At 49.0% G+C, this 25,751-nt stretch overlaps 1 protein-coding gene across 6 annotated transcripts; it reads left to right on the top strand.

Annotated features, from left to right (window-relative positions):
* Positions 1–650: 650 nt before the first annotated feature.
* On the top strand, positions 651–25,663 carry CARD9 (caspase recruitment domain family member 9). 6 transcript variants are annotated; one of them, XM_084821169.1, is made up of 13 exons: positions 651–739; positions 7,549–7,888; positions 8,603–8,740; positions 9,968–10,293; positions 12,126–12,305; positions 14,887–15,039; positions 15,713–15,838; positions 16,764–16,955; positions 17,882–17,923; positions 19,305–19,353; positions 20,338–20,408; positions 21,224–21,300; positions 22,075–25,663. In XM_084821169.1, the coding sequence occupies exons 2-13, from the start codon at positions 7,624–7,626 to the stop codon at positions 22,169–22,171; spliced, it is 1,716 nt and encodes a 571-aa protein (XP_084677295.1). In that variant the 5' UTR covers positions 651–739; positions 7,549–7,623; the 3' UTR covers positions 22,172–25,663. The 6 variants fall into 6 exon arrangements, with proteins under 6 accessions (XP_084677295.1, XP_084677299.1, XP_084677300.1 ...); XM_084821173.1 differs by having other exon boundaries at positions 20,341–20,408; XM_084821170.1 differs by lacking the exon at positions 651–739 and adding an exon at positions 5,699–5,788.
* The last annotated feature ends 88 nt before the right edge of the window (positions 25,664–25,751 follow it).

The raw sequence follows: 25,751 nt of genomic DNA on the forward strand, positions 1-25,751 counted from the left end.
GCTCCCAGTAGAGGGCAAGGACTGGGATTCATCCCTGGGACGGAGTAGGGAAGGGCGGGAGGGGTGGACGGAGTCCTCCTCGGAGTTTACTGCCGTGATGCTCCTTCCTCAGACGACTGGGGCGAAGTGACGAAACGCCAAAGATTAGACGCTAGTTCAGGGGTGCTGAGCCTCTTTCAGCCTGAGGGCTGGATTCCGTTCTGGAGAAGCTGTGTGCCGCTGGTGGGTGGGGCTGAAGCCAAAAGGGGCAGAGCCAAGCCCAACGATTTTACCTTGAAGCGCTTACTGCCAGTAACGGAGCTGTAGGAGAGGCGTTTCAACCTTTCAGAACGGAAAGCTGCAGCAAACCCGGGAAATCGCCAATCGGTGCGGGGGGGGGGGGTGAGTGGGTGCCATCTAGGAAACCCCAAAGAGCCAGACTGGTGGGCTGGATTTGACCTCGGCCTGAGGTTTTGTACCCCTGCTTTATTGCTTGACAAAGTGCCGATTTGGGACGGCTTTGGCTTCCGGGCCTGCTCTAATTTAATGGAAACGCAGTTCTGGATCCTGCGGCATCCTGCCTTATGACTTCCTCTTTTCAACAGGGAAAGCGTGTGTGTGTGTGTTGCTGAGTTCCCCTTTCTCTCCTAGCCGGCTTGCAGCAGTGCCTTGTTTACTTTGTCCGAGAGACTCTTAAGGGAATTTTGGAGGACAGCTGTGGCCCTGCCAGAGGTGTTTCCATCTTGAAGCCCGTGCTCAGGTTGGTAGAAGTTTGTTGTTTAGAAGCTGCGGGAAGGAGGGAGATCCTATTTCTCCCCCCAGTGCCCAGGCTGGAGGTAGCATGGGAGGGGGAAGCCCTTGACTCCTCTGCTGAAGCGGTCTTTCTTCTCGATCTATACTGCTGCCGGACAAGTGCCATGATAAACCAGTTAGCCTGGGCAGGTGTCAAGCACCTTGAGGGTTCCCTTAAGAGTTTCTGCTAGTTAAGTAGCATGGTTAAGCTCAGGGGATTTTCCTGAAGGCCTCGGAGATACTGGAGGAGCTGTGTTTGAATCCCTGTTCCATTGCAGTTTTAACTGAACCATTTTGGTGGCTTTCCCCATCCTCAAAATGAGCACATCGGTCCTGCTGCTCGTTCTGCATACGGCGTCACTGGATCTTTCCCGACTTCGATGGTGGGGGCCAAAAATAATTATCTTGGGAAGGGAAGAAATATTCCCCCTGCCCCCCAAAACACTTAATGTGAAAACATCCAGCTGTTGCTTCTTTCCCGATCAGCCATATGGGCAATTCCCAACCGATTGAGGATTTCATAGCAAAAGGAATGGCTGAGTTGGGGATCAGATTTAGCTTTGCAACAATGGTTCAGCTAGGGTTGAGCCTCGGGGGCACAGCCCAGAGGACCCCCAAATGACCCCCATTAGCAGTTGGGCCAAGTTCTCCCAGGGCTGTCGCTGCTCACTGCAGAATCCTTTTATTTTAAAAAACATTTTATTGGTGGGGGGGGGGGCGTGGGAGCGGGAATCTAGTTACAGATGCTTGCTTTATTCTTTTCTCTAACAAAACGGCACTTCTTTCCATGTTATTGCGTTTGGTGGCAGACGCAAACTCTCCATTTTATGCTGGTGTAGTTGGGATGAGGCGATGATTCAAGAGAGCTGAAAATGCAGAACTGCACATGTTCAGAGTCTCAGTTTTTGCCCTGTAGATGCAGTTCTAAAGCACTGAATGGTGTTGATGGTGTGCATGTGCAAAGAGAAGAGAAACATGAGTTGCATGCTTCACGACTGAAGTAATACACATGGCCGTCTAAAAGCTGGGGACCCGTGAGACCAGTAAGTCCAGGGTCTAAAGTGACCTAGCTGCAACATGGCTATGCGGTGACCAAGGGCAAACGGAGCCATAGCTCAGCGCATACACTGCGCTATTTTTGCCAGCAGTGTCTTGAATTTGGCTGGCTGTTGAAGCTGGCACAGTGGGGAGAGGTGAACTACTGATGTCCTGGAGGGAGCAGTGGGGCATGAGCGACTTGTGATTTGCCCTCGGGGGCTGATTCACCAGTGCAGGATTCTTCAGGCAGTCAACGCTGCTAGGGTGTCTGTGGCTGCCGAGTTCACAGAACTTTGCACGAGGTTGTCTGCTCCGACTTCCACCAACTTTTCACCACGCACACCCTACCTATTTGCTTCCCATCCAGGCAAAGGGCTTCTCTGCATTTATGGCTAAAAGATGAAGGCATTATTGTCCTTTCATCATCGAGATGACACTTTTAATCCCCAGACTTGACAGACTTCCCCCACCCACCCCGATTTATAGCCCAGCTCAGCCTGGTAGCAGGAAGCAGGTAACAAAAAGCAGAAACAGGAATGGATTAAATCTGCGGTCCTTAAACTTTTTGCGTCAGTGGCACATTTGGGATTTTGAGTGTCATGGGTGCTCTCACAAAATGGACCCCATGGGGTGGGGTCTGTCCATCCATAAAATGGTTGCTGTGGTGGCCGTGGCCAGTCACAAAACACTCATTCCCCAGAAGGCAAAGTGATGAGGCTAATAGAAAAGTCACATGCCCCCAAACCAAGGCTGAGGTGGGGGGCTGAGCTTCTTTTGAGCCCAAATCAAGATGGCGCTGTAGCAGGGCCGGCCCTACCGTTAGGCAGAGTGAAGCAGTCGCCTCAGGTGACAGATGCTGGGAGGCGGCAGCAAGGTGTTGGAGGAGAGAGCTGCAGGGCCATATGGACAATGCTGTCTCAATGCCAGCGTCAAAGGAAAATTCAGCTGCCAGTCTAGTTGGCTTTTGTACATGGAATGGGAGAGGGGGCGCTATCTTGTCCTTAGCCCAGGTAGCAAAATGTCTTGGGCCAGCCCTGCGCATTAGGGCAGCACTTCGCTTTGCAGCATGCCAGCCTCCCCGTTGAAAATAATTAATTTTTAAAAGCCTGAAGAACTAGGATTAAAATTAGGAGAGGCAGGGAGCCTTGTGGACCCCAAGAGAGGTGTCCGCAGACACCGTGTTGGAGACCCAGGCATCAACTGAGCAGAACATTTCTTCAGAATTACTGGCTTGAGCCCTCAAAGGCTTCCTAAAAGTGCTCAGGCTTGAGAGACTGGTGGGTCTCCAGCAGGAGGGTTCTAGAATGGTAGGGGACGGACCCAGACACAATTCTGTTTGTGCCCTTGCAAGTAGACAAGGGACTCCTCACTGATCTCAGAAATTGAGTTGTGGCAGGTGGGAGCAGTAGTGCCACTAGGTAATCTTAGACCCTGGATTTAATGGGACCAGGATACCTGAGAGAGTGCCTTCTCCCTTCCTAACCTGCCCGGTCACTGTGGTCATGGGAGGGCTTGCTCCTGGTGGCTCCACATGGACCTATGGCCCGACTGGAGTCCACCAGAAGAAGAGCCTTCAGTGTGGTGATCCCTTCTGTCTGGAACTCCCTGCCCCTGGAGGTCAGGCAGGGACCAACACTGTGTTGTTTCCAGCGCCTCCTGAAAACAGCTCTATTCTAAGAAGCTTTCCTTGATTGACTAGTCATGGTTTCTATTGGCATTCTGTTTTTTAAAAAACATGATTTTAAGGTGGTGTTTTAATCTTTTTATTATTTTACTGTTTTATCTATTGTGTTCATCGCTCCGAATCTGATTTAGATGTGCAGCGGTATACAAATACTGTAAATAAATAAATAAATAAATGGTGTTATTTCCCCACCACCACCACAAGACCATTAAATCCAGAGTGTACTGGCACCACTGTCTCCATGTGTCACAGTAACCAGGAGGAAATGGCTATTTTGCATCCTGGGTCTGGGGAGAACTCAGAAGATAGAGGCAACGGGGAAGTGCTAGGCTTCTCTTTCACTTCTTGCTTCCTCCATCATTTATTCCAAACATGTCAAGCCCTTTTTTTAGGTTCCTTCCTGCTCAGGCAGTCTCACAAACAACCACCAAGGGCCTCTATCCATTACTGTTCCTGTTTCATTAGGAGGGGAACTGAGAGGCTTTCCACACAAGGCATTTATCGTGCGCTCATCATTGCCTACTCACAGGTGTTTAGATGACAGCATAACCCTCCAGTCTCACTTCTGCATCTAATCGGCACTGAAAATGCCACATTTAATTGTGAAAGCAAAAGAAAGTGCAATTTCCACATGTGTATTTGCATTATTCCACTATGCCACAGTGCCACCTAGAGGTTATGTAGCAGAAAAGCAGGAGAGGAAACACTCTTTGTGAAGTTCTCGGATCTCAGTTCTGCAATTAATCTGAAAGTAGATACAGCGGATTAACAGCCTCGTGTAGAAAAACTCTAAAGCAGGCTTGAATACCGGAAGGGAACTCCATGAACTAGTACTAGGGGCTCAAGGCATTGCTCTGAAAAGGGGCCGTCCAAAGACTGCTTCCTTCTCTGGCTTAGGCAGAAGTCAGATATGTTGTCTCTTGAGCCCTGAGCATGGCATCCAAGCATCACATCGGCACTGCTAGGTAATTTTAGACCCTGGATTTATGGGCCGGAGTTTATCGATGGCTGTGAGCATTACTTTAGTCATGAAGCTCACAATGAACATTTCTCTTTCTCTCCCCTCCAACTGCCATTCCATGCTTCACAGTTGCATCTACACTCCCAGTGTCTTAGCACAAAATAGAAAGAGATACTCTGAGCATGTGCAGTTTTGCATTTTAAACTCACTTGAATCATAGCATCATCCTGACCACACAGGCATAAAAGGGAGTTTGCTTCTGCTGCCCTGATGCTAAACATGGGAAGAAACTCTGTTTGGTGCAGAAAAGGATAATATATTTTAAAAGTAAAAAATGAACATCTGTAACCATGTAGATACCCCCTAACAATAAAATGTTACTAACAATTAGAGGAAAGGATTCTGCAATGACCAGAGGCAGCCATGGTAGAACCTGGCCCTAGTGCTGATAGGGGTCATTTGGGGATCCCCAGTTGCAACCCCAAGTTCAACCCTATTTGCACCACCATCACAAAGGGAAATCTGGTTTCCAACCCAATCATCCGTTTCGCTATGAAGTCTTCAGTCAGTTGGGATTGCCTGTGTGATTGATCAAGAAAGAAACAATGAATAGATGTTTTCACATTAAGTGTTTTGGGGGAGCACGGCAAATATTTCTACCTTTTCCAAGTAAATTATTTTAGGCCCCCGCAATTTAAATCAGAGAATATTCCGTGTTGCCCTATGCAGACCCTGAACTTAAAAAACAACAGTCTACATTCCTGATCATGTGCACTTTTGCATATGAAGCTCACTTAAATCATAGCGCCATCATGACTACACAGGAATAATGTAGATTTTGCTTCTGCTGAGGGCATTTCCTGACTGATGAGTAAATGCCAGCCACTGTTGTATTGATCTTTTTTGATGGTAACGTCTTGTGTTTTTAACTGATCGGATGCCACTCCGACATCTCTCGACGTGGAGTGCCTTAATAAATTCCGTACTAAATAAATAACTGAAATAAATGAGTAGGCCTGGTTGTAAGCAACCAGGAGAAAGGAGACCCTGTGGCAGGAGAAAAGCAGGATGGTTGCACAGCTCATGAGGGACAAGTTTGAGAATGTTGAGACTTCGCAGGGATGTGGGCGACAATACGAGCGGGGACCAGCAGCACACCCACTGTCAAACTTCAGGGGACAGCTGTGTCCCAGCAACTAGGGTGAAGTTGCGGTTTTTCTTTTCCACAGAAGGGACGATGCAATGTTTGTATGACACAAGGAGAGCGCGTGCTTGTGCAAGCATTTTTAGTGCCACTCGGACCTTCGTGGGTCGTTGGTGCAGATTCTCAGAAGGTACCAGAAACCGGTCCTCCAGAGAAATGTGTAACTTCCCCTCCTAGGGACAGGGTGCCTGGCTTCCCTTTGCTTCCTCAGTGATTCAGGGACTTCCTCAAAAGAAATGTCGCCGGGTTTTCACTGGCATATATTTTGCAATTGTGCCCGGTTGGGCCTCAGCCACGCTCAGAGTCAGGCTGCGACATGGGGGTCCACTTCTGACACCATCAGACCAAGGTGCAGTGAGACAGACAAGGCAGTGAAAGACAGCACGGAAGTCTTCTCCAACCTGGTTCCCTCCGAATGTGTGGGACTGCAACTCCCAGCATGCCCCAACCACCAATTTGGAGTGAGTCCAAAGCACACAGGCAAGGAGGGAAAGCAGAGGGAAGCGAGCCCATTCAGCCACTTCTCCGGAGAAGGAGTTGCTCGGCCAAGGGACCCGACCCAATGGCAGGACGTTTTTAGAGGCTGGTGGGGTCAGACAAGAGGATTCAGGCCGGTGCTGGTGCTTAGATGGCACCTTTGTGCTGTTAGCTGACCAGGCTTGGAGGGGAGGCAGAGTGCTTGCTGATCCTGCAGAGCAATCAGGGACGCTTTGGTTAGGGCTGTGTCAAGGGTCAGCATGGCTGGGCAGCTGCCGAGGGCCCACACCTCAATAGGGTCCCACTGACCAGAGCCCCCTGGAGGTGCTCCTCCCTTCCCCACTGCAACCTGCTTCTTCACATGCTTCTCGCTCTGGCCCAGACAGAGGAGCCGACCCAACGTCAGGACTATTATCGGGGCTGGTGGAATCAGACGAGAGGATTCAGGCTGGTGGTGGCGCTTAGTGGCCCCCTTGTGCTGTTAGACAACCAGGTTTGAAGGGGAGCAGAATGCTTGCTGATGCTGCAGAGCTATCGGGGACACTTTGCTCAGGGCCGCGTCAAGGGGAGGCATGGTGGGGCCCCTGCCAAGGGCCCACCCTCAGCAGGGGCCCACTGGCAAGAGCTCCCTGGAGTTGCTCCTCCCCTTCCCCATTGCAACTTGCTTGTTGTTCTGCCTCTCGCTCCAGCCCAGACAGCGGTGGTGGTGGTGAGAAGGAGGAGCAGGAGACAGCTCTGCCAACTTGCTCCCTGGCTGTCAAGGAAGCAAGTGGGAGCCATGACGGGAAAGAGGGGGAGGAACAAAAGCAGCTGGTGACTGGCGGTGAGAAAGTGGAGTCACTGAGAGAGGGCCCCCCGTTGAGGGTGTCTTGAGCAAGCGTCCTTCAGGACCCGGAGCCAGCAGTGGCTCTCCTGGTATTTGTTCATGCCGGTGGCCCATCTCAAGTTCTGCCAGCATAACGGGGCTTCTGCCAAACTCAAAAGCCCCTTGGCTGGAGGATCTCAACTACAGGATTGCCCCTACATGTCTGTAAAATAAATGCTGCGGCCCTTTGCAAAGCCTGTGTTGGTGGTCACCCGATTATCCTGGCGTTTCCGACTTCATGAACACCTGTTGTGGGACAAGAGACCACGCTCATGATTCAAGCTAGATGGAATCTCGAAAACCTCGTGCTCTCATTTTGCAGAAAGTTTCTAGGCCTCATAATGAAGGAGAGAAGATTGAAGGTGTGTTTCTGCTAAACCATAAAAAGCAGGTGGTTGGCTGGTCAGCCTTTCCCATCTTGCACGGCTGCCTTCCTCTATTTGGGTTGTATCTCATGTTAGCCATACTTAGAGCAGACCCATTGGAATTAATGGGACTTAAGTTAGACTAACTTTGGATATGACCCTTTGCTTCCTTCCTCCCAACAGGCATCAATCAACCTGCCCCCCTTCTCAGTTACCACCCTGCTTCTATAGCATCTTCTTCCACTGGTCTTCCAGTTGATGGCTGCCGTTCCTGCTGCCTTATCCAGCCCTTCTAGAAGAGTGGCAGAGGCCAGACACAGCTTAGCTCCCTCTGCCATGTCTGAGCTGGACGACGACGACGAAACATGCTGGAATAATCTGGAGAACTTCCGAGTCAAGCTGATTTCGGTGGTTGACCCTTCCAGGATCATGCCGTACCTCCGGCAGTGTAAAGTCATAAACCACGATGACGAGGAACAAATACTCAATGACCCCAGTCTGGTGATCAGGAAAAGAAAAACAGGTATTTTTATTTGTTTTTTATTTAAAGTCTTTTAAATCCTGCCCCTCAGCCAAAGAGGCTTACCTGCAGTCAGAAAAACAAGGCAGTCCCAACCCGCAGGCTTACATCTAAAAAGACATGACACGCAAGGAAAAATCGTTGGGGAGGGAAGAGGGAAAAAAATGAAGAAGTCTTTCTGCCTGGCTCTTTTAGTATGTTGATGTTGTGGTTGTGGTTTTCTGTGTGTTTGTGTACGTACACACACACATACACACACACACACGTGTGTGTGTGGGTGTGTATGCTCAAATCTCAGGCACATTCTGTCGGTTATCTCAACAGCAGCTTTGCAAGTGATGCCAACATGGGAGATTTCTGGAGACGCCATTTTCAAAGGCTGTTTTGCCATAACCATGAGGTCTGGGAACTTGCTTCTCAGCTCTTCACCAAATACCAAATTCCGAGCATGTAGAATGGTATAAGACAGCCATCCCCCACCTGACACACACACACCCCGACACCCGTGGATTAAATGTACAAAGGATTGTACTGTTAGTGTTGGCAAAAGTATTCAGCATTCTGAGATGGCAAAACTGTGTGTGCCTGTCTGCCTGCCTTCTTGGCATGGTGCCTCCCTCTGTACGCCCTCACTAACCACGGCCCTCACTGACCTCAGCCCCTTGCTGCTGCTTTCTGATATTTTGTGCTAAATGCCTCTTTGTTCTGCAACTGCAGGGGTCCTCCTGGATATTCTCCAAAGGACAGGCCAGAAAGGTTTTGTGGCATTCCTCGAGAGCCTGGAGTTGTACTACCCTCAGCTTTACAAGAAAATAACGGGCAAAGATCCCACCAGGGTCTTCTCTATGATTATAGGTAATATATCAATCTGACAGATTTTGACAAACCTCCATTGAAGTCCCCTCTCTTCAGAGGTTCTAACTAAGAGACTGGTTTGCAGCTCCCTGCCTTATCCAGAGTCGTACGCTGTCTCCTCTAGGCATAATTTCTGATTTAATATATTTATTCATTTAAAGTAAGTTTGTCCTGCTCTTCAGCCAGACAAGGCTCCTGGAATGGCTTGCATATAAACAGTAAAACAAAACAGTCCCTGCCTGCAAGCTTACAATCTAAAAGGACATAACACACAAGGAAAAACAGATGAGGAGGGCAAAGGAAAAAAGCTAAGTCCTTCAGCAGGGCTGTGGAATGGCCCTGTTCCCCCCCCCCCCCAATCTCTATGTTGGAATGGCTGCTGGTAGTGACAGATAATGATAGTAATGTATTCTTTATATGCCACTTTTCTGCTGTTGTACCCAGAGTGGTTTTCAATATAAGGATAAAAACAGTACCACATCACCATAAAAAGTAAATGAGGATAGATGGTTAAAACATATAAAAGACACAAGGGAAGATCAACCATGCTGAGGGGGAAAGATGTTAGACATTTGAAACCTAAAGCAGCAGGGCTAAAAGATGTTAGACATTATAAGCCCATTGGAACAGAAGTGTCCAATATCTGGCAGGGAACCTGATGGATTTGGATGAGGAGGGCATTCCAGAGCTGTGGCACCAGTGCAAAAAAGACTGTGCTGTCTCTCCTGCTCATCCAGCAGATATTCTGAGATGGCGCTGAGAGTGAGGCCTCTGCAGCTGATCTTCATTCCTGTTTCAGTTCTATATGGGAACAATGTCGGAGCCCCTAAAGCCAATCTGGCTGTTCAGGGTTCGCAGATATCCACACCCCTTTCCCCTGGCCCCACCCCCTTTTCCCAACCACTCCTTCCCCTTAGAAACTCTCCTCTTCCTCCTCCTTCACCATCTTCTTCACCTCCTTCATTTCCTTCTTCATCTTCACCACCTTCTTCCTCCTCACATTCTTCTTCACCTTCACCACCACCTCCTCCTTCTCCTTAGAAACTCTTCTCCTTCTTCTCCCTGTTCTTCTTCACCTTCTTTTTGTTCACCTTCACCACCTTCTTCCTCTTCCTCCTCCTCCTCACATTCTTCTCCTCTACATTCTCCTGTCCTCCTCCTCCTTCTCCGCACTTCCTCCTCCTCCTCCTTCACCCTCTTGCCCACACGTTTTTCTCTGCCCCGCAGATACGGCCGGGGAGTCCAGCCTGACAGAACTGCTGATGAGTGAGATCTCGAAGCTCCAGGGCACCATCCGCGAAGAGAGGCAGAAGGTCCAGGAGCTGAACCTGCTGCTCAGCACCAAGGAGGACCTTATCAAGGAGATGCGGGTGAGGGACAATGTCCTGCGCAAATACCAGGAGAGGGCACATAAGATGAAGGACGAGAGGGACAACCTCAACAAGGAGCTGAAGCACTGCAAAGACGAGAACTACGAGCTGGCCATGAGCTACGCCAAGCAGAGCGAGGAGAAGAACGTAGCCCTGATGAAGAATCGGGACCTGCAGCTGGAGGTGGGCCTCTTCGCCCCTTGTTGTGAGCAGAGAAGAGCAGAGGGATCATAGCAATGGGAGTGCAGTTGGAGAGGGAGAGAGAGGAAGACCCAGTTCTTCAGTGAGGCCTCTGCTGCTCTGGCTGCCTTCACCTTCCATCTCTGACTGCGTCTCGACCACAAACCAGAGAGGAAATATATAGAACAGGGATGGGGAACTCTTTCAGCCCGAGGGCCAAATTCACTTTTGGAGACACTCTCGGGGGCTGCATTCCAGGGATGGGCGGGGCCAAAGGCAAAAGGGACAGGGCCAAATACTTTAAAAATGCCGGTATCTTTTAGCTCAAAGCTCTTCCCAGCAGTAACTCTGCCTTCGGAGAGGCATCTCAACCTTTTAGAATGGGGAAAAACTGCACAAAAGCCGGGAAGCCACCAAACGACTGGTGGCCAGGGGAGAAGGGGGTGGGGCCATGGGAAGGGGCATGGCCATCAAGATCTGGAAGGCTGGACTGGGATCCCAGGTGGGGTGGATTTGACCCTCAGGCTTGAAATCCCCCCCCCCCCCGGTATAAATATTCCACTTCAGATTCGGAGACCCCAGGATACAATTTGCAAATCCAGGACTAAAGATATGAAGGCTTGGAAACTACCACCACCCCTGGAAAAAGCCCCTATTCTTTTCCTAAATTTCCCCAAAAATTCCTTGGAGGAAAACAGAGTCCTCCTATTTTCCCTGAGTTTTTCCAGAACCTCACAACTCTACCAAGCAAGTACACCTGCCATAAGAATTCTTTGCATGCCGATAGCACTTTAGAGTGTTCAGAATGATTCCCATACATTATCCCTGTAATCCTGAAAATCAGCCTAGTAAGCATCACTACTGAGACCTGAGGCCTAACTGAGTACAGACAGCGATGATTGCCTTACCAATTCCCATTCGCAAAACCCTCGAGGGTGTTTTGCGAACGGCAACTGTTGCATTTCAGGTTTAGGTCCAGCATGCGTATATACATCAGCCAATTAGAGATTAACTCTTCACGCATCAGATGAAGTGGGTTAGTGTCCTCAAAAGCTCATGCCAGAATGAATTTGTGAGTCTTTAAGGTTGCAATTCTATGCATATTTAGATAGAAAAAAAAGTTCTACAACTTCCAGCATTCCCCAAGCTGGCTGGGGAATGCTGGGAGTTGTAAGACTTTTTCTCTGTCTAAACACGCATGGGATTGTGCCCTAAGTTACCACAAGACTCTTTGCTGGTTTTGCTGCAACAGACTAACACAAAGGGTACAAACCCCTCTGGAATAACTTCTGCAGTTTCCCAACGGTTAGCTATTACCCTGCATAGTTCCGGCTCTGAGTTTTAGAGGGCCATTGGGCAGGACACCCTCCATGGCCCTCCTCCCTCTGTGAGTCCACCTTCTCGCCACCATGGTCACCAGCTGCAATTGCCCCTTGTCCTCTTTCTCCTCATTGCTCCTGCTTGCTGGTTCGGCAGGCAGAGAGCCATGGAGCAAGGAGGCCACGGCATCTCCTGCTCCTCCTCCTCACCACCTTCGTTGTCTGGGCCAGAGCGAGAGGCTGGGGAAGAAGCCGGTTGCAACGGGGAAGAGGAGGAGCAAGTCCAGGGGCCTCTGGTCAGTGGACTCCTGCCGGGGTGTGGGCCCTCGGCAGGTGCCCAGCCATGCCAACCCTTGACTCCAGCCCTGACCCTGCAAGCTGCCATCAGCATGGACATAATTCCTTCGATGTCACCTTTGCAGTTTGCTTTCGCCATGCTTTATGATTGTCCCCATTTCTCTCCCCTCCGTGCGTTTTGTTTCTTGGGGTGTGTGTGGTTCCCTTCCTGCCCTGCAGATCGACTCGCTGAAGCATAGCTTGATGAAAGCTGAGGATAACTGCAAGCTGGAGCGGAAGCACACGCTGAAACTGAAGTACGCCATTGAGCAGCGGCCCAGCCATGAGGTGGTGTGGGAGATCCAGCGGGAGAAAGACCTGCTCTTGGCCAAGAATAAGGAGCTGGAAAGCACACTGCAGGTTCTTTGGGCCAGGGGAAACCTCTGGGAGAATTGCAGCTCATTCAGGAGATGGTTCTTCTGTTGTCCTTTCAGTTCAGCAAAGTGTTTCAGAATCCAGCCACCCTCTCCACCCCATGAATCTAAACAACAAGCCAGTGAGGCAGGCCAGTATTATTCCCACAGTCAAGAGCAGGGAGGTGAAGTTGAGAGCTGGAGTGCTTGTCCAAGACCCAGCAAAGGAAAGGATGGACTGGAGCCAGAATTTGAAGACTTCCTGTATTTGTTTTTAAAAAGTGGGTTTCTAGTCCCTGTGGTTTTCGAGAAAAGCCTATAAATATGGGGGGGGGGGCAGTGTACAGCAGTGGATAGAAGAGCCACTAGAATGATCAAGGGGCTGGAGCAACTCCCCTATGAGGGAAGGTTACAACAGCTGGGACTGTTTAGCTTAGGAAAAAAGTGAGTAAAGGGAGACATGACAGAAGTGTACAAAATTATGCCTGGTGTGGAGAAAGTGGATAGGGAGACATTTTTCTCCCTGTCTCATAATACCAGAACCCAATGGGGTCATCCCATTAAGCTGAATGGTAGGAGATTCAGGACAGATAAAGGAAAGTATTTCTTCACACAGCGCAGACATAAACTATGGGACTCACTTCCACAAGATGTAGTGATGGCCACCCATTTGGATGGCTTTAAAAGCAGGTTAGACAAATTCCTGGAGGAGAAGGCTATCGCTGGCTACTAGTCCTGGTGGCTCTATGCTACCTCCAGTACCAGAGGCAATGTGCCTGTGTACACCAGTTGCTGGGGAACGTGGGCAGGAGGGTGCTGTTGCACTCGTGCCCGGCTTGTGGGTTTCCTGTGGGCAGCTGGCTGGCCCCTGTGTGAACAGAACGCTAGACTAGATGGACTCTTGGTCTGATGCAGCAGGGCTGTGCTCATGTTCCTACATTCTTAGTGTCCGCTTAAAGGTAAAAAAAAAAGGGGAAGGGGTGTGTGAGTGAAAATTCTATGACCAGACAACGAGGTATCCACTAAAGCGCTCCTTAAACTGAATTAGGAGAACCAAGAATCAGGACGCATCTTTGCGCAAAGTGACCGCCAGAACTTGGGTGCGTTTTCTCCTGCCAGTTGTGGGGCAATAAGGTGATGGCCACATCAGGTCAGCAGAGGTGGGGGAGGGGAGAGCAGCGCCCCCCGCCGCCCCCCCCCGTCTACAGCCCCCTGCGAGGGCACAGAGGGAAGTGACACCATGATCCCAAAGGCAGGGGGAAGGAGGGAGTCAATATGGAAGCGTGGGACAGAAGGAAGGGGATGCCACACCAGAGCTGTGAAGAAAGGGGAAACGCTTCGCCCAGAAAGAGGATGCAAATTTGCATGCGCTGAACTCAGTGGAGGCTGGTGGCGCCGATGTCAGCGGGGCGGCGAATCCCCTCTGGGTTTCAGGCAGAACCAATCAGAAATCTGAAGGAGCTCTCCAAGGCGCGAAGCACCCTTAGAGTTCTGACAGGTTCTGACTGAAAGCAGGAGCAGATTCGCCGCCCTCGACTGGCTCAACTACGTGTACAGATGCAAATGTAGAAATAATGATTAGAACTCTAATAGAAGTATGGAACTCCTCTCCACAGTGTGGGAGATCCTGCCCGGGTGACGTGTGTGCCTGCCTCTTGAGCCTGCTAACTGCGGATGGGCAACAGTTCTGATGATTCCTTATCTTTAAACAGAATGAGGAACCTAGGAAGCTGTTGTGTACAGAGTCAGAGCCGGGGTCCATCCAGCCCAGTATTGTCGCCACTGATTGGCAGCAGCGGCTCTCCAGGCTTTCAGGCAGGGTTCTGTCCTAGCCCATACTGGACATGCTTTCAGGTATTGAGCCTAGGACCTCCTGCATGCAAAGCAGGGGCCGTGCCAGTGAGCTACAGAGCTTTCCCTTTAAAAATCAAAGTAAGATTCCAGTCCTCATGGTTCTGAATACATGACTGATTTAAATAGGAACATAGGAAGTTGCTGTATGCAGAATCAGACCCTGGATCCAGCTACCCGGTATTGTTGACACTGACTGGCAGCAACTTTCTGGGGTTTTAGGGAGGATTCTTTCCTAGCCCTACCTAGCTGCTCGGGATCAAACCTGGGACCTTCTGCATGCCAAGCAGGGCTCTACCACTCCACTACAGTCCCTGCCTTCAAGGGACAGCCCTTCAAATAGAGAACACCTTCAAATTAATCTAGAGCTAGTGTGGTGCAATGGTTAGAGTTTGGACTGGGACTCGGGAGACCTGGGTTCGAATCCCCAAACACCCATGCAACTCACTGAGTACCTCTGGGCCAGTCCCTGACTCTCAGACTCACCTACCTCACAGGGCTGCTGTGAGGATAAATTGGAGAGGAGGAGGAGCATGTGAGCTGCCTTGGGCTCCATGAAGGAAGAAAGTGGGATATGAATGTAATAATAATAATACGAACACTACTACTAATCAATAAATAGATGGCCTTTCAGCAGTCCTTCAAATAGAGGACTGTCCTCGTAAAAGAGGACACGTGGCCACCTAGAACAGGGGTTCGCTCTGCCCCTTTCACCTTCTTTCCCCGGCCCCTCGTAGGTCACCAAGAAAGACGGCTCTGAGAGGGACAGCGTCTCCATCCAGGCTCTCGAGGCAGAGCGGAGGCGGATGCTGGGCGAGCACCAGGACCTGGTCAACGCCATCTATGACGTGCGCCAAGTGCTGCGTCAAGTGGAGGACACGCGGGACAAAGTAAGCCACCGGGGGGGCTGTCATGTCACTCGGGGCTGTGAAGCAGGCCTTGTCAGACCTTGGAGTGGCACTAACTATCCTGGGGGGAGAGAAGAGGGGCACTGAATTTGGACTGCGACCGAGGACGTGGGGTGACCTTGGCAGCAGCGGTGTGGTCAGTCATGAAATGCAGGTGCTCATCGCGCTGGTCCCCGTAGCCACGACCCTGAGGAGAGTCCAAACATTCCTGCCATGTTGGTCCAGATCAAGACATCAGTTCCAGCACATTTCGTCTCCACCAAGAGCAAGCCTTTGGTGGAGCAAATGGGTCTTAATTACCCATTCAAGACCAAGCCATTCTGCATTTCAACAGGGAAAAATATATTGCTGCTGGGGAAATTAATTTCCAGCCAGCTGCTTTGAGGATTGCAGCTAAGCTCAGAGGGAACAGGGGAGTCTCAGCGGGGCGGCCTAGAACGTCAGCATCCCTGCTAATACGAAAAGTCCTGGAGTTTGGTGCCCTACATCACTTTATCTTGGACACAGATACAACATGGGAGATAGCCGTGGGCAATAGCACGCTCTTCTCCCTGTGCCAAAAATCCCCCCCTCCTAGGTGGGAAAAACTGTCCCGCCATGGCTAAAGCCGTGGCCTGCATACACTCCTCAAGTCCATCTGTGCTTCTTTTGGCAGCTTGTAGAAGAGAAGGAGTTGTTGGAGCTGAGCTGTACATCTCTGCAGAATGATAACCAAATCTACCAGGATCGCATTGAGGCCATCCTGAAACAGATGGAAGAGGTGGCCGCCGAAAGAGATCAGGTAGGGCTGGGGTCCCTACCTCTTTGGGTCAGTAGGCACATTTGGAATTTTGAGAGTGTCATGGTGCTTTCACAAAATGTCTGCCATGAGAGTGGGGCTTGCCCATTCATAAAATGGCTGCCGTGTCGGTCATGGCCGGTCGCAAAATGTCTCCATCACAACATCTGCTGTACTTTTCCTCATCCTACTCAGGGGTCCCCGACCATTTTGGGCCAGTGGGCACATTTTGAATGTTGAGGGAGTGTCATGGATGCTCTCACAAAATGGCTGCCAGAGTGGGCGTGGCCGGTCACAAAACACTCATTTCCTGCCACAGTAGGCAAACTGGCGAGACTGAAATAAAAAAGTCACTTGCCCAAGAGCCTAAGTCCAAGGCGGAGGAGGGGGTCTGAGCTCGAAAACTCAGAACCACTCTTTTAAACCCAAATAAAGATGGCACCGGAGGTGTCCCTTTGCTTGGCAGCACACCAGCCTCCTAGTTTGTTTGTCGTGGCTCCTACTCCTAGGCATGGCTCCTGGCATTCTTGGACCGATTGGAGAGCCTTTGGACTACCTCAGGGGAGGGGAACCCCTTTCAGCCCAAGAGCCAAATTCCATTTTAGAGAAGCTCTTGGGGGCCGCGTTCCAGTGATGGGCAGAGCCAAAGGCAGAAGAGGCGTGGCCAAAAACACCAGCCAATATTAGCTCAAAGCTCTTACTGCCACCAGTCAAGCCTTCAGAGAGGCATCTCAACCTTCTAGCATGGTGAAAGAAATGCGCAAAGGATTGGTGCTCAGCGGAAGGGAGTGTGGCCAGGAAAGGGGGACGAGACCATTGGAAGAACCCAGGAGGGCTGGATTTGGCCCACATCCTGGGCTAGCTGCTGAGAAGCTTTTGTTTTTCACGAGTATTTTTTGTTCCCTCTTTCTCCCTCTCCCTCCGCTAGGCCCTCCTGACTCAAGAGGGGTTCCACAGGCAGTACTCCAAGAGCCTGATGGACAAGGATCTCTACCGGAAGCAGATCAGAGAACTCGGGGAGCGGTGTGATGAGCTGCAGCTGCAGCTGTTCAAGAAAGAGGGGCAGCTGCTTGGCACCGAAGCCAAGCTGAAGAGGCTGCGCCTCTATCCTTCCACCTTGGTGGGTCCTCGATCAAGCGGCAGGGGCTGCCTCCGATCGGTTTGTGTGCCTGTTCTTTTCTGTCATATGAAGATGGCTCTAAAAGGGTCCGTGTTGGCCGTGAGTCCAGGGCCTTCCCTCTCGTCCTCAACATCCTGCAGTTGAAGCTCTTGAAGCTGTAATTAAAAAACACATCTGGATGGGGCGTTGAACCTCTTTCAGCCAAATTCCATTTCAGGGAAGCTCTCGGGGGCTGCATTCCAGGGGTGGGCAGGGCTGAAGGAAAAAGAGGCGAGGCCAAAAATACATAAAATACCAGCCTGTTGTAGCTTACAGCTCTTACTTCAACTCAGCATTGGGAGAGGCATTTCAATTTTTTAGAATGGTGGAAAGAACTGCACAAATGCCGGCAAAGAACCAAACCATTGATGCTTGGGGGAAGGGAGTGAAGTTAAGGGAAGAGGGCATGGCTATCTGGGGAACCCAAGGAGGCCTGGATTTGGCCCCTGGGCCTGAGTTTCCCCAGCCTGCCCTACACCATCTTGGTCCTCAGTGTTTTAGGAAATGTGCTGTATTTAAGTGTATTCTTGTTCATTGAACCAGTGCTGGGGGTGCTTTTTATTGAATGCATGTGACTTTACCTTTGCTGTCACTGTCATTCATGCCTTAGTAACTGGGGCGGGGGCGGGGGGCAGGATTGACTACTGCAGTGAGCTGAATGTGGGGCTGCCCTGTATAGAAATGTCCGGTGGTTCAGCCTGCAGCCTTTGTGGAGCAGAAGGGGTGCTGAGGTTCAGTCTAAGTATCGCTCCCTTCCCTGCCTACTCACTGGATTCTGATCTTAGGCAGTGCTTTCTCTGAGCACTTGGGCCCAGGTGCATAACTTTATTTTTTCCAGCACATTGTCACTTCCTAACTGCTTTCCAATGAACTTCTTCCAATTCCAGACTTCGGACCCTGAAGAAACTTCATCCAGAAGCTCCCAAGAAGTGAGTTGTGTTTCATTAACATCCCACGGCTAACACCATTTTCCCTTAACATAAAGCCCTTTTAGGCTTTAGTTGAGAGGAAAGGTCGCCATGCTGCAGTCAGCAAGAGGCCCTCTCACCGTCTTTCTGTCTCGGCGCTTCCTATTTCTTTACTGAGTCTCTCTGTTTCTTTACTCATGATACAAGTTGTGTGTAACATGTCTGGTGCATCTATGGATCTTGCTCCTTTTGTCTGCCTTGGTTGGAACAGAGGGGCAGTGGTGACCTTCTGCTTTCTTTTCAACTCTAGAATTCGATGATGATTATGATGTTGAAATACAGCGAAATGAATATACATAGCACTTTACAACATTAGTAGAAAGGACAAATCCCTGCCCCCAGAACTTACAATCAAGCTTGATAGTGAAGAGAGAACAGAGAGGGAAGCGATGGGAGAGGCTGTGGCTCAGTAGTAGAGCCTCTGCTTTGCAGCCAGAAGGTCCCAGGTTAGATCCCCGGCATCTCTAGGGAGGGCTGGAAAAACTCCTGCCTGAAACCCTGGAGAGCCGTTGCTGCCAGTTAGTGTCAACAATACTGGGGTAGATGGTCTGAGGGCCTGACTCTGTATGAGGCAGCTTCCTGCCAGTTGAGTATTTTTTTAAGGTTGGACTGTGCATCTCAAATTACAGAGACATATTAAAAGAAAGACACAGAATGGCTATTGACAGACGTTGGTTCTTTCGGAAAGGCCGTAGTGACCTATGCAGGATCCATCCCATCCCAGTGCATCCCAGCTAGCAATACTTTTGTTTTGTTTAGCCATGTGTGGAAAGAGAAAAGGGATCCACCTTTGGTGCTCATATGAGGGCAGGGGGGCTTTCAAAACGGAAAGACCTGAATTAAATGTACGAATGCCAGCCCGGACTCCTGACAGTTTTAGCCAAATCATGTTGCCCCTCTCGTGGCTTTCTCAGTTTCATTCTGCACTGCTTTTACTGTTTTAATGTTTGCACTGTATGTTTTTAAATGTATTATTGTACATCGGCCAGAGACCTTTGGTTATTGGGCAGTTTAAAAGTACAGCAGATATATAAATAAATAAAAGCAATATTTAAGGAGGCTATCACAAAATCCATAAGGGGGAAGTTCAGTCTCCACCCCCATCCCCTGGTAAACTGAGCACTGATTCTCTTGCTGGTGTTAAGCTGGGGATAATCTTCAGTTCTGTGACTGCTAGAAAAAATGTGCGCAATATTGATTGTATCTGCAGAATTCCTATAGAAAACAGCTCTCTTTCCCCCCTCTCTGTTTCCTTCGTGGGAAATGAGAAAAACAATCAGTAACATTCATTCACAAAAAGGGGCTATTCTCTCTCCCGACCCTCTCTTTTTCTTGCATGAAGCTGACTCTCCTCGGAAATCTAGATGAAGATGTGAAAGGGGCTGAAAAAAGTAAGTTGTTTTATGGCGGCTGGTATTGTTTTCTCTCTCTGCTTAAGACAGGGGGCCAAATCTTGCTTGGGTGGGGGCCCAATCTGGCCCTCCAGAGTTCCCCAGAAGGCCCTGCCCCCTTCACCTGGCTCCATCCCTTTCCTCCAAACCACTGGTCAGTTTCCCAGCTTTTCTGCAGTTTTCCCCCAATCCAAAAGGTTGAAATGCCTCTCCTAAGGCCTAGTTACTGGCAAGGAGAGCTTCAAGTTCCAATATGCCAGTATTTTTGGCCCCACTCCTTCTGCCTTGGCCTCACCCCCTTTTGCTTTTGGCCCCACCCACCAATGGAATGTAGCCCCCGAGAGCTTCTCTGAAATGGCATTTGACCCTCGGGTGAAAGAGGTTCCGCACCCCTGACTCAGACTGCCCAGTGTCATATTTCTGAAACAGGTCTCAACCAAGCATTGCAATCTCAGGCTGCACAGAGGTCTGCATTTTGAAGCTTCACTGCCATTTGACCAAGGACATTCCTCCAGCGTGATCCAGGAATGGGCAATATGATGTTCCTATGTTACTTGGTCTTTTCAGGGCCAGGCACAGAAGACCTTTTATTCTCCCAGGCATTTTAAGAATTAATTTTGGTGCTTTTAGGTCATTTTATTGCTGCTAGTTTTACTTTGCTTTTATGTGCTGGAGTGTTTTTATTTTCTGCTGCTGGTTTTATCTGGGTTTTATGAAGTGTTGTTTTGATTCATTGTTTTATTGATATTTTATGTTTTTAATGCATCATACCCTACACAGAGAACTTGGGTTACTGGGGGGTTCAAAAGTGTAATTGAGTAATTGATTGATTGATTAATTAATGTGTGTGCCCACCTTGTTTTCACATGTACCAGAAATGATTGAATACACTTTGATTCACCATGGGGATAGTATTTTGGCTAGCAAGTAATAATTGGTCAATTAATTTGCATTTTGTTTATTGTTTCTCTCCATCCTTCTCAGAAGAATGCTCCGACATTCAAGACCAGCAGTTCAATTCTCTGGGAAATAGTCCTCTTCTTCAGTCACCACAGGTATTTGTTTGTTTATTTTACTCTTCTATAACCTACTCAGAAAAATACAATAAAAGAACAAGCTCATCGAAATATAAAAGATGACAAGCTTTGGGAGACTATTTTTGTATTTCTTTGGTGGTGGTGTTGTGTGTGTGTATGTGCGTGTGCGTATACAGTGGCAGCTGAAGGGCTGTGATTTCATTCAGGTTTTAGTTTCCACCAGCCAAAATGTTAGTGGTGCTATCCAAGGTGCTGAAATGTGCTATCCAGGGTGCCGAAACCTAGCCACAAAATAGGTTCAGCACCTTAGATAGCACCGTTAGAGTTTTGGCTGGTGGTAACTAAATTCCCTGAGTGGAGTCGGAGCCCCCCTGGACCGGGAACCACCAGCCGCCACTGTGTGTGTGTCTGTCTATCCCAACTGCTCAAATCTCAGGTACATTCTGTGGGTTGCCTCTGCAACAGCTTTGGGAACGAGGCCAAAATGGGCACCGCTTGCACATTCTCAGAGGCCTTTTTTGCCATAACCATGAGGTCTGGAAACTTGCTTCTCAGCTCCTCACCAAATACCAAGCATGTAGAATGGTACATAGCAGCCATCTCCCACCCAACACCCTCCAGATGGGTTGGACTACAAATCCCATCACCCCCAGCTAGCATGGGCTGTAATACAAACCAGCCACCTGTACCACTCCCAGATGTGGCTTCTTGAGCTCAGCTCTGGCCGGTCAGACTCTTGCCTGCCCGCTCTGTTCTCTTGCAATTTAGCCATGTCAGCTTGGGCTACACCCCACTGAAAGTCGTCAGGCCCTGGTTTTGCTTTGCTTTTCCAGGAAGGGGGCCTCCTCAATGGGGAGATAGTGGAGAAAGGCCGCCGGCGAATGAAGGACAGCTTTGAGCATTACCGGAGGTAACGCCCCGTGCCGATTTCCTGATGCAAATCCTTACCCCCAGCTGAGATGGGGGGAAACATACAGGCATATTATGGGCATGTGCCTATTGCTACTAAGGCGGGAGTGCAGAATGTTTGTCAATCCGAGGGCTGCATTCCACACTCAGGGGCCACATTTCACCAGTGGGCGGGGCCGAAGGCAAAAGTGGTGAGGCCAAAAATACTAGCATATTTTAGCTTAAAGCTTTTACTGCCAGTAACTCAGCCTTAGGAAGAGAGGCATTTCAGCCTTTTAGAATGGGGCGGGGGGGAACTGTGCAAAAGCCAGGAGGCTCTCAAACAATCAGTGGCTGAGGGAAAGGGGCTGCAGCTGAAAGAAGAGGGATTTGGATTGGGACCCCAAGTGGGCCAGAATTGTCCCCAGACATGAGAGTCCACATCCCTCTTTTAAGGGAAAACCTGGGAGCATGGTGGATTCTAATGATTTCTGAAAACTTTAAAGGGGTTGCTAGATTTTGCTAACCCAGGAGTTGTGCGTGATCATGTTGTGTGAAGCGTATTGCAGAGCTAGAAAAATGCCCTTCCCTTTTGGAGCTTGCACCTCAAACCTTCCTTAGTCCCCTTGGGAGAGGGAGACCCATGGAAGATGGGATGGGATGGGATAGGTACGGTCCTCACATCGTTACAATGACCACCAATTGGCTGGTGATAATGAATTAGACAGGTTTTATTGGCCCATGGTGATTGTGGACACCCCTTCCTCTAAAAACATACCTGGAACCTCCTTTGCAGAAAGAGGGCCCTTAGAAGAGTGCAGAAGGGCAAGTACCATGAAGTGGACTGGGAAAATACGTCGGGGAGTGACAACACGGACACCGAAGGCTCCTGACCGCATCCGCGACATTGGGGGGAAAGCGGCAGATTTTGGAGACCCTTTCTTGGAGACAACTTTCCACCAGTCAACCCAGCTTCCTGCTTCTCATTCCCAAGTAACGTGGAGGATACTCAGATGATCCATTGGACCGAGTAGCATTTAAAAGGCATCTCACCCGATGAAGAGATCTGGAGATCTCAAAATCTTGCACAGTTTTTGTGATTGTTAAAATAATAATAATAATAGGGTTGCAAACCTAGTACAGCCTAATTCTGCAGCCAGGAAATCAGAAGATGTTTACTTCTTGGGAGGACAGCAAGACAAATCTTGATAAAATAGTTAAGAGCAGAGACATCACACTGACAACAAAGGTCCGCATAGTTAAAGCAGTGGTATTCCCCGTAGTAACCTATGGCTGCGAGAGCTGGACCATAAGGAAGGCTGAGTGAAGGAAGATAGATGCTTTTAAACTGTGGTGCTGGAGGAAAATTCTGAGAGTGCCTTGGACTGCAAGAAGATCAAACCAGTCCATCCTCCAGGAAATAAAGCCAGACTGCTACTTTGGCCACATCATGAGAAGACAGGATACCCTGGAGAAGATGCTGCTGCTAGGGAAAGTGGAAGGCAAAAGGCAGAGGGGCCGACCAAGGGCAAGGTGGATGGATGATATTCTGGAGGTGACGGACTCGACCTTGGGGGAGCTGGGGGCGGCGACGGCTGACAGGAAGCTCTGGCATGGGCTGGTCCATGAAGTCACGAAGAGTCGGAAGCCACTGACCGAATAAACAACAACAACACAGCCTAATAGAGAAATTAGTAAATATAACAAAAGAGAGAGAGAGAGAGAGAGAGCGCGCATAATTTTCCTGTCAGACAGGACTGGCGCCAAGGGTAGGCAAGGGTAGGCCCAGGCACCTGCCAAGGGCCCACATCTCAGCAGGGGCACCCTGACAATAGCCTCTGATCTTGCTCCTCTTCTTCCCCATTGCAAACTGTTTGTTCACCTGCCTCTCACTCTGGCCCAGGCAACAGAGGTGGTGAGAAGGAGCAGCAGCAGATGCCAGGGCCTACTTGCTCACTCCGTCAACCAAACAAGTGGTAGCAATGAGGAGGAAGAGGAGGAGGAAGAGCAGGTGGTGAGAAGGTGGACTCCCCGAGGGAAGGAGCCCATTGAAGGTGCCTTGCCCAAGGTTCCCCAGAAATCTGGAGCTGGCACTCAATATATACAGCTGCTGTTCCTCACGCTGTTCAGACCTGACAGAACTGTAGAAGGCAGGGAATAAAGGCACGAGGCATATTCATTGCATCAGCAAAGATTGAGATTGATGATGGACTCGCACCAGGTGAGGGAAGGTGAGATCTGCACTTACTTGTTTCAAGGTGAGCAGGATCACCAATTGGGAATCCTAGAATATGTGACGCTGCGTCCCACCTCCCTCCGCACACAAAAGGCATGTTTATTTTTTCCTGCCAAGCTGGAAGAAGAGCAAACGCTCTTCTCTCTCTCACACTGCTGCGTGGAGGGAAGTCAGGTCCATATTGGGGGGCTACAACACGTCCAGATGTATTGGACTACATCTCCCAGTATCCCTGGTGTGTAATGGTTAGAGTGCTCCCAGAGGAGGCTTGTACTGTGCAATTTCCCTCTGCTTCATTCAAGGAATTTTATGAGGGAATTACGTTGACTTCCACATGTTCTCCCAGCTTTTCTTCTTCGCACTAAAAATCCATTTAGGAGGAAAAGAGGATAGCTGCACGATGCCTTTTGATGGGTAGCACTTAGTGCCCTCTTTCTGCACACAACCTTGAACCAGAGCTAGGGAAACCAGCGAAAGCAACGAAGACTCTTGTGGGACCTTGAAGACGGATACATTTATTCTAGAGTAAGCTTTTGTGGACACTCATCCACTTCATCAGAGTTTAGGGAAACCAGAGTTCAAATCCTCCCCTAAGCCATGAAACTCAGTGCCTTGGTAAGTCACCTTTCTCAGCCTAGCCTATCTCACAGGGTTGTTCTGAGGATAAAATGGCCCAAGTCCTCAATCAAAGAAGAGAGGATCACTGGGTGATCTTGGTCTAGCCACTGGCCAACCTTGCAGGCTTGTTGTGATGCTTAAAATGAGGGAGGCGCCACATAATCTACCTTGAGCTCCTTCGAGTTTGTTCATGGTTAATTCTTTGGTTTTAAATGCTTTCTTTGAGAAGGTGTGTGTGTGGGGGGGTTAAATGGAGACATTTGGTATTCTGTTTTTAAATGTTTTAATTGTAGACATTTTATATTTCAAACGTTTGCCTTGTAAACAGCATTGAGATGTCTGTCTAGATATAATCAAGCAGCCTGTAAAATTATCAAGATAAATAAATACAAATGTAATACTTAAAATAATAAAGGAGTGATAAATGCACCTGAACTGCAGCGGGTGACGTTTTGTAAAGGGGCGGCCGAAGCGCATGAAAAGGCCCGTGCAGGTGGGCAACCTGGAGCATATTTACTTGGGAGTAAACCCTCCCTGTCCAATGGGCTTTCTCTCAGATGAATGCACTGAGGGGCCCTCATCCAGAAAGTGCTAGAGACCCCTCCTCACTTTACATGGGGGTCAGGTTGCCATTTAAATCATGGGGTTTAAAGCTCAGGCTTTTTAAGTCTTTCGAAGTATTTTTTAATACTATGTTTTAGCATTTTATTATTTTACTCCCTGCAATGTGTGGTTCTACCTCTTACCCCTGACACTCAGGTGGGGATCCAATCAGGCTTAGAGTAGGTCTACTGAAATCAATAGGACTGAGAAGCTGTTCCTGCCAGGCCTGCTTGTCCCACTGATCTCATTGGGCCTACTCTAAGTGTAACCAAGTCTGGATCCCAACCCATAGTATTTGGTGCTGCGTGGGCACACTTATTAATTTTATATTGCTGATACTATTATTATTACTATTTATTTTATTTATTTATTACATTCTATACCTCCCAGTAGCCAAAGCTCTCTGGGTGGTTCACAGGAAGCTATACGTAGTTTTTATTTTTATTTTCCCAGGCATTTTTTTTTTTAGCATTTTAACATTTCAAGGTGTTTTTTTTTTTAGCTCTGCCGTCTTAAATCTGCTATTGCGTTTTAAATATCTGCACTGCCGCTAGCTAGTTTTACTCCGGCTGTATTTTTATTCCGTAGTTTTGATCTGTTATGTTTTATATTGTATCTTCCGTTGTATTTTCGTGGTTTTAATTTTGTGAACCGCCCAGAGACCTTTGGCTATTGGGTGGCATAAAAATGAAATAAAACACATAAATAAAATCTATTATTATTATTATTTAATGGATTATTTAATGTATTATATTCTATTAACTATTACACTCGTTTATTCGGAACCGCTATTCATTATTACATTTACTTTTGCATTTAATATTATTTATAATTAATATTTGTTATGTTTTAAACTGTAAAATGCCCAGAGGGATTTATTTTATGAGGCTTTTACTAAACCAGTAAATGAATTAAGGGCGCAAGCCTAGGCAGGTTTAGGTAGAGAAAAGGCCTGCGACTCCCAGCATGCCCCAGCCAGCCATGCTGGCTGGGGCATGCTGGGAGGCGCAGGCCTT

The sequence above is a fragment of the Heloderma suspectum genome, chromosome 14 (assembly GCF_057233095.1).
Source record: "Heloderma suspectum isolate Gila_16-S chromosome 14, 16-S_ref, whole genome shotgun sequence".
NCBI lineage: Eukaryota > Metazoa > Chordata > Lepidosauria > Squamata > Helodermatidae > Heloderma > Heloderma suspectum.

What these genes read in the sequence shown, in the direction of transcription:
- CARD9 (XM_084821169.1), top strand. Translation starts at nt 7,624, where the DNA reads ATGGCTGCCGTTCCTGCTGCCTTATCCAGCCCTTCTAGAAGAGTGGCA. An exon ending in AGCTGGAAAGCACACTGCAG is followed by an intron (nt 12,306 to 14,886) that starts GTTCTTTGGGCC and finishes GGCCCCTCGTAG; the next exon opens with GTCACCAAGAAAGACGGCTC. An exon ending in GCCTCTATCCTTCCACCTTG is followed by an intron (nt 16,956 to 17,881) that starts GTGGGTCCTCGA and finishes TTCCAATTCCAG; the next exon opens with ACTTCGGACCCTGAAGAAAC.